The following is a 19,526-nucleotide window of genomic DNA, read 5'->3' as shown; positions in this document are numbered from 1 at the left end:
GAGAAAAACAAATACCGTATGCTAACACATATATATGGAATCTAAAAAAAAAAAAATGGTCATGAAGAACCTAGGGGCAAGACGGGAATAAAGACGCAGACCTACTAGAGAATGGGCTTGAGGATACGGGGAGGGGGAAGGGTAAGCTGGGACAAAGTGTAAGAGTAGCATGGACACATATACACTACCAAATGTAAAATAGATAGCTAGTGGGAAGCAGCTGCATATCACAGGGAGATCAGCTGGGTGCTGTGTGACCACCTAGAGGGGTGGGATAGGGAGGGTGGGAGGGAGGGAGACGCAAGAGGGAAGAGATATGAGAACATGTGTATATGTATAACTGATTCACTTTGTTATAAAGCAGAAACTAACACACCATTGTAAAGCAATTATACTCCAATAAAGATGTTAAAAAATAATAATAATGAACAAATTCTGCTAATGGCTGTGAAGTTTCTATTGGGCATAGCAAAAGTGTTTTTAAATTGATTATAGTGATGGTTGCCTAACTGTGCATATGTTAAAAGCCATAAATTGTACACTTTAAAAGCAAAAATTGTGTGGTACATGAATATTATCTTTAAAAAGCTGTTATGTTAAAAAAAAGAAAAAGCAACTCTGGATTTGCTAATGACAGTCATTAATGACCTCAGCGAGAGCAGCTGAGTAGTGGTAGGGGTTGAAGCCAGACTGAAGAGGGTCAAGAAACAAATGGAAGATGAGCAAGTAGGCAACAAACATCACCTGCCCTTTCAAGATGTCCTGACAAAGGAGATAATGGAGTTCTAGAAAGGGGAAGGTTTACAGGGACTGTGATTTTTTAAAAAGGAGAAAGAGAGAAAATCCAGTAGAGAGAAAATGTTGGAGCCCACAGAAACTTGAGTTTCAAACACTGGAAGAAGATCTATCTTCTCTGATTTAAAACAGGAAAAATATTTCTTCCTAATATCTGTCTAAATATGACCTTTTCTTCCCTAAGATAATGTGGTTGCTTTCTCCAAGAGTTCCCATCATTTACATTTTACCAATTACTCCTTATTAGTCAGGATTCAGGTAAGGGAAAGTATCACATTGCAAGAAATATAGCCTCCAAGGATTATAATTTAATCTTTATTTAATCCTTATTCTTTTATCTCCAGAATTGGGCTTTAATACTGAGGATGTAAAATGACAGCATCTCTCAAAAATGTTAAATTTTTAGTCAGCCAAAAATAGGACTAAGGCCATCAATATGGAAGGATGTAAAATTGTGGTTATTTTCAAATTGATAGATAAACTTTTTCCCCTAATATCTGAGCCTAGATTACCATTTTAGAACTCTGGAACATATCCATGGATCATTCCAATTTACCTGTTCCCTAGAATTTAAAACTATCCAGTAATGGTCTTTTACCAAAACTTAATTTCTGGGTTCATTATTTTCCAAGGCTGAGTCCTCCTGTGGTAGTTCTAAAATCTTTGTTGTTTTTCTGAATGCTTAAATTCAATTCCAGCTGAAAGCTCTTGATAAAAATCCCTTATATTGGTCTTCCCTGGTGGTACAGTGGTTAAGAATCCACCTGCCAATGCAGGGGACACACGTTTGAGCCCTGGTCCGGGAAGATCCCACATGCTGCGGAGCAACTAAGCCCGTGCGCCACAACTACTAAGCCTGTGCTCTAGAGCCCGCGAGCCACAACTACTGAAGCCGGCGCACCTAGAGCCCGTGCTCCACAACAAGAGAAGCCACCACAATAAGAAGCCTGCACACCATAATGAAGAGTAGCCCCCACTTGCCGCAACAAGAGAAAGCCTGCACGCAGCAACAAAGACCCAATGCAGCCAAAAATAAATAAATGAAACTTAAAAAAATCCCTCATATTAATAAAGAGTTGGTGGTGGAAACTATAGTAATGTGTTATCTTTATTAATTTTCCTATTTCTAGGCCCCAAATTATATCCTGATGGGTGCTCTGATGCAGGGAAATACCATTCAGAAATGTAACAGAACAGTAGTACCATAGGGAACTGGTTCAGATGTGACCCTTTTGGAAAGGAAGAACTTCTAACCTCAGCAATTATTCATTGTAGGCAGCCTTCTTGCCATATCTCGTTTTCATCAGCTGGAAGCTCAATAATGTTAGTTTTGGCTGAACAATTTATATATGGATAGAACACTTTTTTAATCATGGTAGAAGACAATTGTTAACCTTCCTTATATAGAAATGTCGGCACAGAAGCCAGAAGTTATGCGGTCCAGAAATAATTTTGCTACAAAATATATGTAGCTTCTGATGCAGTGTTATGTCATCATTCTGCCCTTAGCCATCCTGACTCATTCTTTGCATTGGTGTTCACATTGAATTAACATAAATTCAAGACAAAAATCTCTCCATATCACCTTAGGAATGCTGGCTCATTAATTTTTTTGCTGTGTTAATAGTCCCTTATTATTCAACTTTACTAATGCATGTAACATTCATTTTAAACAATAGTAGCTTTATTTACAGGAGAAACACTAAGAGGAGATTTGACATAGTAGTTAAGAACACATACTCCAGAGCCACACAGAAATCTGCTGTTACCCTTATACCCATTCCTTTATAAATAATGTGCATTTGGCTCCCGAGTATGTGCTCTTAACCACTATATTAAATGTGCATTTGAATCCCAGCTCTGCCATTTAATAGCTTTAGAATTTGGGCAAGTAATTTGACTGCTCTGTACCTCAGTTTTTTTATGAGTAAAATGGGAGTAACAGCATTTCATAGGACTGCAATGGGAATTAAATGAATTACTCCATATTAAGTGCTCTAGAACAGTGCTGGGTACATACAACATCCTCAGTAAACGCTAGCCACTGTTATTAGTTCTTATTTTAAATTAACTAAGAAAATAATTCACAATATAAAATTTGAACCTAACTATTGCATACAGTGTTAGGAAATCTGATAGTGCTTGAGGAAATTCTTGCAAGCTGAACAAGCACTGGCGTATCATGGAGAACCAGGGGAGGTTCAAGCCTGAAGTGCAGGAGCAGGTCTTGTTTCCAGCCTTACCAACCAGCAGTGTGATTCTGGGCCTGGCCTCCTCCTTCTGTCCCATAGAGAGATTCATCTACATAGTCTCTGAAATTACTTCCGGCCTCAAACAATCTATTCCTTGAATTCACATTTTTTGTGTTCTGTCAGCTAAGTAGTACTATTCGTATAATCTGAACAGAAACAAATAAATACCTGTAAAATAGTTTTCATAAAGTTAAAAAATGTAAAGTAACATAGATAGAGCCCAAAGCCCAAAATATGAATGAGAGTGGCCTTGGCCCTTTAACACATTTCATTGTATGAACACTTCAATGAGAATTCCACTAAATACTGGAGAGGAGAGCCTGTCTAGGATTTTACAACGCACAGTATTGGGGTCCAGCCTAACCGTCTCAGGGCTGACCACAGTGGGACTTCTGGCCTCTGACTCCATTTCTAATCCTGATATTCTTATATTGACAACATGATAGCCCATAAATAGCTTCTCAGGAAAAAGCAAAATTGATCGTACATCATTTCAAATAAAATTAGAATAACGACTTGATTTCTAAGACTCCTGGACTTCTGGAAAACTTTTTTTAACTGAGATGACTGAAATAAAAACTCCTGAAAAATAACAGAATGATGGTGTTTTATACACATTTATTTTAAAACATAATATATAAGAAAAAGTAGAGTGTCTCATAAAGCGTTTGATAAAAAATAGCTTTAAGTACATTTTTTAATCTCTAAAGTCTCTACCAAGGATAAGTATATACACTTTTAGTCATAAAAGTGCAATTTTAAAGGCAGATTTCAGACCTCTTAAGCTACATGATAGCTAATGGCCAGGACATTAAAAATGTGCATTTATAAAAATTTGAGGAAATTCATGAAAATGTTTTGTAAACATTATAAACAAACATCTACCATATAATGTGGAAGGTTTCATAATCTGCTTACAAATGCTTAAATCCTGTCTTTTATAACATTATCTTATAAAGTTATTATTATAAAGTTTTAAACATTCTGGTTTAAATTCCCTTATGTCACCTTCACTAATATCAAGCACAGGTTTGTACTACACATATATATACACTACTTTTTCCCTTGCATAATGTTCCTCCCTAAGAATATCTTTAGTCTGAGGAAAAATCAGAGCATAGCAAAATGCTGCTTTAACTGCTTAATTAAATGTTGAGTGTCCACGTGATCTGGAAATGCTGCTTCAGACTTTTGAGCAGCAATGTAGCTCCTCTGTAGATCTCCCATCTGTAAGAAAGACCAGACCAGAATAAGACCACAGAATGAGAACCAGAAAAAAAAAAAAGACATAGTATCGGCACAATGTAGAAACCCAAGGTGAATTGCTTGATTGTGCTACTTTGACTTAAAATTTTTTTCACCTAGATTACAATTCAATCTTGAAAAAATATGAGAAAAGTAAAATAACCAATTACATAATAATTTCTGCTCTATTACAGTTGTCTAGTTATGAATTCATAAAGCCGTGTTTTCTTTTCCTGTCACTGATAGTTATCATAAAAATAAATTGATGTCTGCATGCTAAAACAGCCGTCTCTGTAAGAAAACTATTTGTAATGTACCGCAGACAATGACATATTTTGATTAGGGTATTATCTTTTAGACAGAAAATTCAAGTAAAAACTATTGTATTTAAGATACAATAACATGCTCTGGGAGCTTTTAAATGGTTGCTAACACAGTAATGTTGGGCAGATAACCTGGTTTTAAAAGTTTATAAAGGACATATCTGATTTTCAGTAAACTTTGTGTTAAAGTCCAGTCCCCAAGAAAAACACACACAGTAACTGAATCCATCTGAATGTATCTTGATTCATGTATACATTTCTAAAAGAGAAAGCTATTTAGTGTGTACACACCAAAAAAAACAAAAGAAAATCTAGATCATTCACTTCTGGTAGTTTTTTTGTAACATGCATATGAATTAAAAACATAAGTTTCCTTTTTTAAATCATAGCATTTCTTTTCAACATGCAATTTTCTCTTATGGAAGTGTAGCCTTTGGCTTAAAGAAATATTTCATTTGCATTATACATTATTAAAATGTAATAATAGTCCTGAAAGAAAGTAATCAAGGCTTCTTTGTGGTTTAACTAAGTGGCAGCACAGTGCAGTGGAAAATATGTGGGAATCCTTGGGAGCTGGGCATGAATTCTGCCATGGGACTCCAGGGAAGTCTTTTAAGTTCCAGAAGCCCTGGGTTCCGTTAGAATATAAGCTGCATGAGGTAGAGGTTTCTGTTTTACTCATTGCTAACATCCCCTGTGCCAACAACAGTGCCTGGTACGTAGCAGAGGCTCAACAAATGAAACATCAGTTGTATGAAAAAATGAGTAGGGGAGGTAAATGTTACCTACATCGCAGGGTTGTTTAGAGAATTCGTGGTTCAGAGAGCACCTGGAACAGTGGCCAGCACTTAACAAGCACTCAAAAATGACAACTTATGGGGCTTCCCTGGTGGCACAGTGGTTGAGAATCTGCCTGCCAATGCGGGGGACACGGGTTCGAGCCCTGGTCTGGGAAGATCCCACATGCCGCGGAGCAACTAGGCCCGTGAGCCACAATTACTGAGCCTGCGCGTCTGGAGCCTGTGCTTTGCAACAAGAGAGGCCGCGATAGTGAGAGGCCCGTGCACCGCGATGAAGAGTGGCCCCCACTTGCCACAACTAGAGAAAGCCCTCGCACAGAAACGAAGACCCAACACAGCCATAAATATATAAATAAATAAAATTTTTAAAAAAATGACAACTTATGAATAACAGCTTACTTTATTTTCAAAACAGAAATGAAAGTGCAAATGACTTCACATTCATGCCATGAAAAATGATTTTTATAATGTCTTTTGGTCTATAGAGTCTTTACATCAGCAAACATTTTTAGCCATTTCCTTATCCTCAAAACTCACCTTCCATGTTAAAGTAAGGTTTCCAAGTAAAAGTTATTAGATGACTTTTGTTTGTTTCCTCTTATTGTTAAAATGGCACATGATTCCTTTTAGCTCTTGGATGTTAATTGACTTGTAACACAGTATCAACGGTTGCAATTTTCCCATATTGTTCATAGCTAAAACAGCTTTCACTAATATCCCTAATTTTACAGCATCATGCCATACATGATGGCAATATGACCTACAAATAATATACAGGATTTCCTTGCTGCAAACGCTAATTACTAAATCCTTCCCAAACCAGGAATTAATGAATAGTTTTTCAATGATTAAATGTCATATTTGAAAACATAAAATAATTCTTCTGCAATCTATAATGGTGTTAAGTTTAGCTAATATTCAGTGATAAATACACTTAAAGTGTATTAAACTGTCCCTCAAAGTGAAGACGTATGTGTACATAATAATTAAGTGTTGAAAAAAATAATTTCTCTCAGAAAGTTATGGGTAGAGTGTCCTTATTTAACTGTACATTTTTTAAAAGCAAGAAAGAAAAACAAACAGGTCAGATGATAAATTGACAAAGAAAGAGAATACCTTATCAGAAACTGTTGCAAAATTAAAATGCGGCTCATACATGTGGGGTGCTAAAGATGAAGCAGTTTGTAACAGTGCTCTTGCCTGTGTTAAAAAAAAAAAGAAAGAAAGAAGGAGAAACCAAAGCTATATGAGCATATATTAGCACTGTATTTGTGATTTTTTTTTTTTTTTGGTAAAAGAATACTTTACCCAGGATAGGACTTTAATAAACATAACCCTGTAATAAATAAGACGAACTCCTCATGAAATACAACTTACTGATAACCATGAACTACCTATATCTTGCCAAAATTATAATAATAAAATGCTTCAAAATATGGAGAAAATGATGGAATCCAAAAGTTATGCGAGAAACACTGCTCTTACAAAGTTTATATTTCAGTATGATGTACAACTGAAAAATAATGCTCTCAATGCTAAAAAGTGAAATACAACTTACTGATAACCATGAACTACCTATATCTTGCCAAAATTATATTAATAATAAAATGCTTCAAAATATGGAGAAAATGATGGAATCCAAAAGTTATGCGAGAAACACTGCTCTTACAAAGTTTATATTTCAGTATGATGTACAACTGAAAAATAATGCTCTCAATGCTAAAAAGTCTTATTAATCTAGTTTTTGTTGATGTTGATTGATTTAGTAGGCTTCTAATTACCTGTTCTCTAATGCAACAACAAAAACCACCAAAAAACCATTGTAAATTCAAATCCCCAATTTCTGTGCTGGATGACACTGAGCAAGCATTTATTATACTGCTGACCTGAAAATGACAACTGAAGGTGACTGAAAATGACAAGCTTTCTGTTCTCTAAAGTACTCAAAAGACAAAATTCACATCATTTTTTTGTCCCCTCTAGACTCAAAGGATCACACATTGCAGAGACCACTGAGAGACATGAGATGCCCGTACACTCATAGTTAAGATCACAAACTCAGCATTCCAAGCTGCCAAACAGCCTTTCAACTTGTAACCAAACTTCTATGTATGACCCTGAGGACAAATTCTTATATCTTTTTTTAATGGAAAATAAATAATAGTTTAATAGGATGGTAGATATTAATTTTTTTGTTTTATGATTTGCTATTTTTTTTAATTGAGCTATAATTTTTAATAATAATGAAACCTTTCACCAAAACATTTCAAATCAATTGTATGCTGGAGAAACTACAGTAAGTAGGAGGGAGAGAAAATCACCAACATGGAAACAGAGAAAATCATAAAAAACACTTGCTTCAAATGGACACAGGCAAAGTTCTATGACAGAACAAGTTCCCATTTTAGAGTAGTTAGTTTTTGTTTAAAAAATACAAATCCACCTTATTTACTTTGGGAAAATTTTGTGAAACAAAGGCAGCATCCAGTGACGTTTCTTTGCTTGTTTTATTAGTTTATCAACGTGCTTAGGAGACCAGGCTGGAGGTTAACACCCTGGCGTGCTGCTCACTGCGTCTGTGACCTTGGATAGTTACTTACCCTCCTCTAGTCTGTTTCTTCATCTGTAAAACAGAGAATGTAATATCTATCGATGTTGATTGCCATTAACATTGTATGAGTGTATTCAGCATTTTAAACTTCTTGTTATGTAAATAACAACAGTAATAATCATACAATTTATTAAGCATCTATCATGTGCTTTTACTATGCCAAGGGCTGTGCATGTACAATCTGCTCATCTTCACAAGGACACCTTCGGGTCAGTACTGTTATTACCCTATTTTATTTATCATCCACTCATTCCACCAATGCTAAGCACCTACCAAGTGTCAGGCAATGTTTTTGATACTGAAAATATAGCAGTTAGAAGACAGAGAAAGTCCCTGCTTTCATGCAGCTAGCGTTCTACATTCTACACATAAAGATGAAAATATCTGATAAAATGATAAGTATTGTGAAGAAAAAAAATAGTAGGAGATGTGATAGCACCTGAGGGCTCCTTTAGACTGATGTTCAAGCGGTCTTTCTAAAAAGGTGGTAATTAAGCTAAGACCTGAATGATAAAAGAAAAGAGTCATTTCAGGATCTGAAAGTATTTTCCAAAGGCACTACAATAAGAGCAGGCACTGCCCAGCAGCAAGCAGCTAATGTGTCTGGAAGTCAGCAGTGGAGTAGTGGCAAAAGATACAGTCTGGCGGGACCCAGAGGCTAGATTAGGTGGGGCCCCATAGGCTAAGGTTTGAAGTTCAAATTTTATTCCAAGTGCAAGGAGAAGCCTTTGGAGGATGCTAAGCAACGTAGTAATAAAATAATCTTGTTTTTTAAAAATATCCTCTAGGCCAGCGGTCCCCAACCTTTTTGGCACCAGGGACCGGTTTTGTGGAAGACAGGTTTTCCACGGGCGGGGGTGGGGGAGGGGGGGACGGTTCGGACGGCAATGCGAGCGATGGGGAGCGATGCGGAGCGCCACGTGAAGCTTTGCTTACTCGCTCGCCCGCCGCTCACCTCCTGCTGTGCCGCCCGGTTCCTAACAGGCTTCAACCCAGAGGTTGGGGACCCCTGCTCTGGGCTGTTCTGAGGGAGATGTATTATAGGCGGCACCTACTTGCTGATGGAAGTGGAAACAAAAGCAATAGCTAGGAGACCCTTGTAGTCACCCAGGCAGAAGATGAGAGCAGCTTGGAGAAGGGGGCCGGGAGAGAAGAACTGAAGAGGTGGGGGTACAACTGACAGGGCTCACTGGACAGGACGGAGGCAAAGGGTGGCAGGGAAGGCACTCAGAAAAGACAGGTTTCGAGGGTGGGTCCTAGGATTTTGGCTTGAGCAGCTGGATGGCGGATGGGGTGGGGGGGTGAGTGGTGGAACAGTTCACAAAGGTAGGGAAGCCTGGGGAGGTGCAGATTTGTCCTAATAAAATCAAGTGTTCTATTTTGGATACTGAAAGGTTAAGTAACTTGTCCAAGGTCACATTGCTAATACGTGACAGAGCTGGGATCAAACCCAGGCCAGTCAGACTCCAGAGCTCATTTTAAAATTATAACATAAAGAGAGCTGCACATGACAGCTTTTCTTTGAAGAAAGAAGACTGTCCACAGTAACCCAGTAGTTCGCTGACCTGTTCGACATGGCCCTTCCGCATCTCCAGCACGGCCAGGTTGTTGTAGGCCTCTGCGTGGTTATTGTTGTTGACCAGAGCCAGCCTGAAGCACTGATGGGCCAGATTTGTATCTCCTATTCCCTACAAAAGAAAAGCACAAACTCGTATACACAAATCCATTCACTTCCTCCTGCCATCTCCGTCCTCCTTTCCTCATACAAATCTTTAGGCCACCACAGAAAAAACAACAAGTACCAACACAGGAGTCAAGTGTGAATTGTACGTAAGAGGATTTAACCTAAGAAGATAAAATGAGCTGCAGTGACTCCTAGCAATCTCCAAATTGCTACAAAGACTGTAACCAAACCTGGATTTCCAATATCTGAAAACTTCTTCAAACTAACATGTGGCTACCTTCTCTATTACAGAAATTATATTACAGAAACAACATACCACAGCTACATGTCCCAAGTTGTACCAGACGTCAGCTACCTCTTCTTCATTTTCAGCCAGAGAAAGGGCACGTTCAAATGAGGTCAGAGTCATATCATACTGCTGGGCATAGAAGCAACAGAGCCCCAGGTTGTTAAAAAGCTGGCAGTTATAAACACCCATCTGCAGGAGTCGCCTTTTGGAAAAAGAGCACAGATATTTTGGTGTCAGACCAACTTTATAAATATTAAGACATATTTTTTACAAAGTTAGAAATGAATTCACTTTATAATTTTTAATACCCTCCAAAGAACACAAAGTATTATAGTAAATGAAAAATATTTTAGAGCAAATACAAAAGCATGTCTTTTGTAATGGTACTAATCATAGGAAATGCATCCAGAGGCAAGGTCAGAAATAACTTACATAACTTTTTTTTTCCCCAAAAGCTTTGTTAGAGAATCAAAATAATCAATAAATAGTCACATAAAGTAAAACCCACACATTTTTGCCCATACAGTTTTGGTGCTTCTAGGTAAATTTTTAAGAGCTTCTAGTCAAATTTGAGGCCTGTGTTTAGCATTTACTGCCAAGTTTTCAGCTGAGTTGGATGCTGTTTTTGGTTATTTGTATTGTGTGGTTTAGCTGCATCTAACGACCTCCTCCGATGAGCTTCTACTCAGGAAGACAAGATTGTCAGGGGATCCTCATGTTATCCACTTAGCTTTCACACTGCAGCTCAAGAACCTCATTTTGCTTTTAGATGTCATTAATCCCAAAGGATGAGAGTTCAAATAAGCATACGAAAATCACCCCAGCTGCCCCGAGGAACCCAGGAGCCACTGTGGGGGTAGGCGAGTGGAGTCAGCTGTATGTGCACAGGCTACATTCATATTATTGTTTTATGCTTCAACATATATTTGGAAAGAACTCCTGTCAGCTGCCAGTTATCTCCTTGTATACTACCCAGGGGATAAAGAGGAAATCATAATTTAAAAATTAATTTCAGGAACCACCTATAGGATAAAATAAGTACGTGTTCAAAGAACCAGTGAGAATAATTTGTTTAGATTTTGAAAAAATATTTGGACAAGAGTTGACAATACTTCACAAAACCGGAATCCTGTTTAAGGTCCTCATCAGGATTAGAGCCTGGGGCCCACTGCTCTTTGCAAATCACATTACTATTTTACCTTCAGGGTCTTGATATTATGTACAGTGGTATTAACGGAGGCAGTGATGTGGAAGTGCTTCTAGGAACTGTTAACCTGTTATTGGCAGATAACAAAATGGCCAATTTATACAATGACAAGGTGTTAAAAACTCAGGCAATTATCCAGGTGTGTTTCTGCAAGATGCCAAATATTTGTGCATTTCCAAATTATTAGATATAGCTTTAATATTCATAAAAAATCTGGGTGCTTGAATTTTTAGTCTCATATAGACATGGCCTACACATTATTTCTCTACATTTTCATCCCATCTTTATTACTGTTGCATCACTATTTCATAGGAAAGCAGTTCTACAAACTGAATGTAAAGTGCACCTGTAAAACCGGAGAGCTACTTCTGGTTGATCAGAGTAAAAATGGTTGCTTCCAATGCATGCAATGGCTTCCACATGAGTATTGTCCTGTTTCAAAACCTCTTTGTAGTATTCAGTGGCTGATGAAATATTGTTCATTTCCTATTCTCCATCAAGACAGAAGAGCAATACTGTATTAATATTGGACAAGAAATTATTTTTATTCTGACTGGTTTACATTATTTTATTCAATTAAATATTTATTAAGAGCCTACCATATGCCAGACTCTGTTCTAGGCCATGGGGACACAATGTGAACAATAAGATAAAATTACAGTCAGCCCTCTGTATCTGCAGGTTCCGTAACCATGATTTCAACAACCCACAGATCAAAAATATTCAGAAAAAAATTCCAGAAAGTTCCAAAAAGCAAAACTTGAATTTGCTGCACTAGCAAGTATTTATATAGCATTTACATTGTATTTATAGCTATTTATATAGCATTTACATTGTATTAGGTATTATAAGCAATCTAGAGATGATTTAAAGTATACAGATGGATGTGGGTAGGTTATATGCAAATCCTACGCCATTTTATATAAGGGCCTTGAGTGTCCATGGATTTTGACAACCAAGGGGTCCTGGAACCAATCCCCCTGGATACGGAAAGACGGCTGTACTGTCCTCAAGGAGGTTACATCTGGTAGGAAGACAAACAAATGAACAACTATCTAAGAGGAAGTTCTTTAAGTTTTTCACCACTGAGTATGATGTTAGCTGTGGGTCTGCCATATATGGACTTTATTATGTTGAGGTATGTTCCTCTATGCCCATTTTCTTGAGTTTTTATCATAAATGGATGCTGAATTTTCTCAAAAGTTTGTTCTCCATCTATTGAGATGATCATAGGGTTTTTAGTATTCAATCTGTTAATGTGGTGTATCACATTGATTGATTTGCAAATATTGAAAAATCCTTGCATCCCTGGGATAAATCCCACTTGATGATGGTGTGATCCTTTTAATGTATTGTTGGATTTGGTTTGTTAATATTTTGTTGAAGATTTCTGCATTTCCTCTAAGATCAGGAACAAGACAAGGATGCCCACTCTCACCACTTTTATTCAACATAGAGTTGTAAGTCCTAGCCACGGCAACCAGACAAGAAAAAGAAATGAAAGGAATCCAAATTGGAAAGGAAGAAGTAAAACTGTCACTCTTTGCAGATGACATGAGACTATACATAGAAATTCCTAAAGACACAATCAGAAAACTACTAGAGCTCATCAATGAATTCAGTAACATTACAGAATACAAAATTAATACATAGAAATCTGTTGTGTTTCTATACACTAACAACAAACTATCAGAAAGAGAAATTAAAGAAACATCCCATTTACCATTGCAACAAAAAGAATAAAATACTAGGAATAAACCTACCAAAGGAGGTAAAAGATCTATACTTAGAAAACTATTAAGACACTAATGAAAGAAACTGAAGACGACACAAACAGATGGAAAGATATACTACGTTCTTGGACTGGAAAAATCAATATCGTTAAAATGACTATACTACCCAAGGCAATCTACAGGTTTGATGCAATCCCTATCAAAATAGCAATGGCATTTTTCACAGAACTAGAACAAATAATTTTAAAATTTGTATGGAGACAGAGAAGACCCTGACTAGCCAAAACAATCTTAAGAAAGAAGAACAGAGCTGGAGGAATCATACTTCAGACTATACTACAAAGCTACAGTAATCAAAACAGTATGGTGTGGGGGGCTTCCCTGGTGGCGCAGTGGTTGAGAGTCCGCCTGCCGAAGGAGGGGACACGGGTTCATGCCCCAGTCCGGGAAGATCCCACATGCCATAGCGCAGCTAGGCCCGTGAGCCATGGCCGCTGAGCCTGTGTGTCTGGAGCCTGTGCTCCGCAATGGGAGAGGCCACAACAGTTAGAGGCCCGCGTACCGCAAAAAAAAAAAAAAAATTAGAACATTTTCTCACACCATATTCAAAAATAAACTCAAAATGGATTAAAGACCTAAATGTAACACCAGAAACCATAAAACTCCTAGAAGAAAACATAGGCAGAACACTCTTTGACATATATCGTAGTAATATTTTTTGGATCTGTCTTCTAAAGCAGGGGTCCCCAATCCCCAGGCCATGGACCAGTATTGGTCCGTGGCCTGTTAGGAACCAGTCCACATAGCAGGAGGTGAGCAGTAGGCGAGCGAACAAAGCTTCATCTGCAGCTCCCCATCACTTGCATTACCATCTGAATCACCCCCCCACCCCCGTCTGTGGAAAAATTATCTTCCATGAAACTGGTCCCTGGTGCCAAAAAGGTTGGGGGCCACTGTCCTAAAGCAAAGGAAATAAAAGGAAAAACAAGCAAATGGGACCTAAATAGACTTAAAAGCTTTTGCACAGCAAAGGAAACCACTGACAGAATGAAAAGACAACCTAATGAATGGGAGAAAATATATGCAAATCATGACTGATAAGTGGTTAGTATCCAAAATATATAAACAGCTCATACAATTCAACACCAAAAAATAAACAACCCAATTAAAAAATGGGCAGAAGACCTGAATTGATATTTTTCCAAAGAGGACATTCAGATGGCCAACAGACACATGAAAAGATGCTCAATATCATTAATCATCAAAGAAATGCAAATTAAAACCACAATGAGATATCACATTACACCTGTCAGAATGTCTATCATCAAAAAGACCATAACTAACAAATGCTGGCAAGGATGTGGAGAAAATGGAACCCTCGTACACTGTTGGTCAGAATGCAAATTGGTGCAGCCACAGTGGAAGACAGTATGGTGGTTTCTCAAAAAACTAAAAATACAACTACCATATGACCCAGCAATTCCACTCCTGAGTATATATCTGAAAAAAACAAAAACAAAAACACTAATTCAAAAAGATTCATGCACCCCAAAGTTCATACAATTGCTAAAATATGGAAATAACCTAAACGTCCATCAACAGATGCATGGATAAAGAAGATAAGAAGATGTGATTATATATATATATACACACACACACACACACACACACACACACACACACACACACACACACAATAGAATACTACTCAGCCATAAAAAAGAGTGAAATTTTGCCATTTGCAACAACATGAATGGACTTGGAGTGTATTATGCATAATGAAATAAGTCAGAGAAAGACAAATACTATATGATGTCACTTATATATGTAATCTAAAAAATACAACAGGGCTTCCCTGGTGGTGCAGTGGTTGAGAATCTGCCTGCTAGTGCAGAGGACACAGGTTTGAGCCCTGGTCTGGGAAGATCCCACATGCCGCGGAGCAACTAGGCCCGTGAGCCACAACTACCGAGCCTGCGCGTCTGGAGCCTGTGCTCCGCAAAAAGAGAGGCCGTGACAGTGAGAGGCCCACGCACCGCGATGAAGAATGGCCCCCACTTGCCACAACTAGAGAAAGCCCTCGCACAGAAACGAAGACCCAACACAGCCAAAAATAAATAAATAAATAATACAACAAACTAGTGAATATAACAAAAAAGAAACAGACTTAGATATAGAGAACAAACTACTGGTTACCAGTGGGGAGAGGGAAGGAAGGATGGGCAAGACAGGGACAGGGGATGAAGAGACACAAACTATTATGTATAAAATAAGCTACAAGAATATATTGTACAACACAGGAAATATAGCCAATATTTTATAACCATAAACGTAGTATAACATTTAAAAATTGTGAATCATTATGTTGTACACCTGTAACTTATACAGTATTGTATATCAACTATATCTCAATTAAAAAATTACATCTATTAAATTTATCACCAGTTTCATCAATACTATTAGTATTATGAAAATGGTTTTGACCCTATAGACTCCTAGAAAGGACTTCCCCAGGAATCTCTGAACCACACTTTGAGAAATGTTGATAATTAGAATGATTTGGGGGCCTTTCTTCCCACTCCTATTCCCTCAGTCCCATGAGGCAAATGAGTATGGCTGTCTCAGCCCCTTCAGGGTCTCTTTAGAAGTCAACTTTCCTATAAGATGCCCACATTCTCTGCCCTGCTGTGTGGAGCAGGCTCTCCTGGGTAGGGTACACTCATGTCTGTGACAGGATGGATTAGTCTGTGTAACTCAGAGGTAGAACAATATTAAGTCCTTTTGGTCATAACCTAGAGCCACATGCTCCAATTCTGCTTATATCAATAATAAAATTAATGGTTTATCCTCCATTTGTGTGAATCTTGTATCTATTTTTCAGTTGGTTCTCAAATTGGAGAAACAGGAGTGTTATTTATTAGTCCCATAAAACCCTGATAAAACATCCACAGGTTGATCCAAACTCATGTTTTATATATATTTTTTCACATGCTTTATATTTGAAATTCTTATTCAAAGTGCTTCCAGGATTTGGTTCCTAAAGAGGCTTTTTCATTCATTGCTTATAGCTGAAAAATAACTAAACTTTTTTTCAAAACACAGGGATGTTGATACATTTGTTAGTTAACTCTGAGTTAATTTTCTCCTGAATTCTACACTGCTTTTATACACAACTATTCCATGTTCTTAATATTTTAAGAACATAAGAACCCATTGAAAAGTATAAAAAATAATTTCAATAGAAGTATATTTTCTATTTTTTTGTAAAACAAAAGCCTTGTAAAACCAAAAGGAAACAACAAATGAGCATCTTAACTCACCACCCTGTAATCCCCACCCCTATACATACAATAAGTCCTTCCCTGACATGGGCTGTTTGTGTTCTCCCAAAATTCATATTGAAGCCCTAATCCCCAATGTGATGATAGTATTTAGAAGTGGAACCTTTGGGAAGTAATTAAGACATGAGTGTGGAGCCCTCATAATTGGGATTAGTGCCCTTAAAGAAGAGACACCTGAGAGATGATCTCTCTCTCCACCATGTAAGGATAGAGCAAGAAGGTATCCAGACCAGGAGGATCCCTCACTAGGAACTGAAATGGCCAGCACCTTGATCTTGGACTTCCTAGCCTCCAGAGCTGTGAGAAATAAATTTCTGTTGTTTAAGTCGCCCAGGTTATGGTATTTTGTTATAGTAGCCCGAGCAGACTAAGACTTTCTCCTTCCAAAGAATAATCTTCACACTCAGGATGTGACCGGACCAGTGAGCCTTAATGGCCCCATGAACCATGGGGCCCCCTGAACATAACTTATCTGGTTTCCAGGGCAACAGCACCCCACAGTACAAGCCTTCATTCAGTGTTACAGCTGCCAAACTTGGTGTATTAGTCTGCTCGGGCTGTCATAACAAAATACCATAGACTGAGTGGCTTAAACAATAAAAGTTTATTTTCTCACAGTTCTAGAGGCTAGAAGTCCAAGATCATGGCATCAGCATGATCGAGTTCTAGTGAGGACTCTCTTCCTCGCTTGAAGCTTCTCACAGTGTCCTCGCACGAGAGAGAGAGAGAGAGAGAGAGAGAGAGAGAGAGAGAGAGAGAGAGAAACAGAGACAGAGAGAGAGGGCTCAAGTGCTTTCTGGTGTCTCATCTTATAAGGGCACTAATTCCATCACGAGGGCCCTATCCTCGTGAGCTCATCTAATCCTAATTATCTCCCAAAGGCCCTATCTCTAAATACCCTCACATTGGGGGTTAGGGCTTCAACATATGAATTGGGAGGTGGGGGGAGGGGACACAACTCAGTCTGCAACAGGTGGTAATGTCCAATTTAAAGAAGACTCCAGCCTCAATGGTCAATCGTTTCAAGGCTTTCAGTTCTATAAAATTACTTTAGTAGTCTGTATCTGTTAATCCCATACTCCTAATTTGTCCCTCCCCCACTCCCTCTCCCCTTTGGTAACCCTAAGTCTGTCTTCTATATCTGTGAGTCTGTTTCTGTTTTGTACACCTGAAATTAAGACAATATTGTAAATCAACTATACTTCAATAAAAAAGAAAAAAAGAACATCTTAGAATGTTTGTATACGTGATTGATGGGCATGGACTTAATTTACGTAATCTCTAGGCATTTTAGACTGAAACGAACATGTTTTTGACAACCTTACATGCAGCTTTTCAAACTTGTTATTATAAAATACGTGCTGATGTTAAATAAATTTAAATGCATGTTTAAAAATCTCATAAGTAATTACAAATAGCCTCCAAATGGCTTGTACCAATGTACACTCCCAGCAACAATGTTCATACGTGACATCTGTTCCTCCACACCCTTGACAACCTTAAATGCCACGGAACTTATTCATCTTCGTTAACCTGATTAAGTAAAAAATGACATTATTGTTTGAATTTTTATTTCTTTAATCATTACTGAGGTTAGACATTCAACACACCAGGTATTTACATTTCTTTTTCTGTGAATTGTGGATTCGTGTCTTTTGCCAGTTTTCTTATCCTGTCTCTTGTCCTTTCATTATTGGTTTATGTGTATGAGGGACTTGGGTGGGAAACCACCCTCCTGGGCTCAGGAGAGCTGGAGACACAGCTGTGGCTCGGGGATCCCTGGACACCGACCGTTTTCTCCTTCCGGATGCAATGAGCCCGTGCTGATGCTGAATTCAGTTCAAAACCCAGCGAGGCCCTGTGTTTATAAACATTCCCTTCAGAGGAGAAGCACAGATGGTTTGGTTGAGTTCTTCCAGATGTGTGTTAACCAGCGCCAGTATGAAAGGGCAGCGGGGTAGCTGAAATGCAGCTGGGGTTTGGCTGTTGTCTCATCTCTGGGGGGACTTTACTGGTGCGGAGATGGTCAGCAGCCACTGTGTGGGCTGGAAGGACAACAACGGTCACACTGTGATCTCACCTCCACAATTGCTCTGAGGAAATACCGAGTTTCCGTGTTTATATGCTTGACCAAAATGAGAATTTATTAAGTGTGTGTATGCACAGGTATGTGTCTATGTGTAATTCTCCATCAGGTGGAAACCACCTGAAACCCAGCAATTGTTAAGCAATGTATAAACTGAGGAAATGAAAAGTAGCCTTTTTTTCTGTCCCAGGTATGGCAAATATGTGCCCTGTTTGATATTTTTACCTTTTTTTGTTTGGGTTTGCTTTTATTGGTATTTTTGTTTATACAATATAGAAAAGTTAACTTTTACATTCTCAAATTTATCAATTTTTCTGTTATGGCTTTTTCTGACTTAGTATCATGCTCTGGAGGGTCTTCCGCATTCCAAGTTTATACAGATAATTCATCTGTATTTTCTTCTGAAACATTCATGGTTTTAAATCTTTGAGGCACCTGGTAGCAATGGGTTCTTTTAGTATAAGAAATCATTACTCATCCAGCTCTATTTCTAAACTATTAAATAATCCAATAACCCAATTGGTTTAATAGACAATCTTTAGCACATAAATTTTCATATGTATGAATAAACACAGATTCTATTTTTGTCCTTTAAATAATATCTTCAAGCATATAAATGTCACTTCAAGTGTATAAACAACTGTGGTATCATTTAAGTGATTTTATAGTAGCTATTAGTGGTTATTTTTGAACCAATTCACAGAATATTAACTCTAATTAGATTTTTAGTTATTTAAAACAAAACTGCAAATAAGGAAGTGAATTTTGCAATGATTCTCAAACTCTGTTATACTTCAGAATCACCTAGTGAGCTTGCTAAGCAGACAAAAACCTACAGCCCACCTTCCAGGACATCTGATTCAGAAGGCAGAAAATGGTTCTCACTCTCAAAACACTCCCAAAGTCACTGCTATTCACAGTAAAGTTCAAGGACCACAAGAATAATATTTCCTAGGGTAATGTTTCTCATTCCAAATACCTTTTAACATAGAACAACTCAAAGTTTACCATACAAAGATTTCCAGTGTATTCCTTTTCTCCTTATGTGACAATGGATTGAGGGTTAATTACTAAAGTTTGTTCCTTAGCACTGCAGCCTACACAACATATGCCTTAAGGGATTTCTGCATGTATATCATACTTTTCTCTGGAGGGATTCT

General features: G+C 37.9%; 1 protein-coding gene across 2 annotated transcripts in view; it reads right to left on the bottom strand.

The window, feature by feature from the left end:
- Positions 1 to 3,658: 3,658 nt before the first annotated feature.
- TTC8 (tetratricopeptide repeat domain 8) overlaps positions 3,659 to 19,526 on the bottom strand; it is a 52,010-nt gene continuing 36,142 nt past the window's right edge. For both annotated transcript variants that reach the window (XM_007117478.4, XM_055088678.1), the window contains exons 10-14: positions 11,553 to 11,692; positions 10,027 to 10,201; positions 9,592 to 9,714; positions 6,532 to 6,615; positions 3,659 to 4,274 (exon numbers count right to left, since the gene is read on the bottom strand). In XM_007117478.4, coding sequence (XP_007117540.1) covers positions 4,158 to 4,274; positions 6,532 to 6,615; positions 9,592 to 9,714; positions 10,027 to 10,201; positions 11,553 to 11,692 — 639 coding nt within the window. In that variant the 3' untranslated portion in view covers positions 3,659 to 4,157. The remainder of the gene's footprint in view (positions 4,275 to 6,531; positions 6,616 to 9,591; positions 9,715 to 10,026; positions 10,202 to 11,552; positions 11,693 to 19,526) is intronic.

This window comes from Physeter macrocephalus, chromosome 11 (assembly GCF_002837175.3).
Source record: "Physeter macrocephalus isolate SW-GA chromosome 11, ASM283717v5, whole genome shotgun sequence".
Classification (NCBI taxonomy): domain Eukaryota; kingdom Metazoa; phylum Chordata; class Mammalia; order Artiodactyla; family Physeteridae; genus Physeter; species Physeter macrocephalus.
Note: the sequence above shows the minus strand (reverse complement) of the source record. Positions and strands in the feature narration are given on the sequence as shown.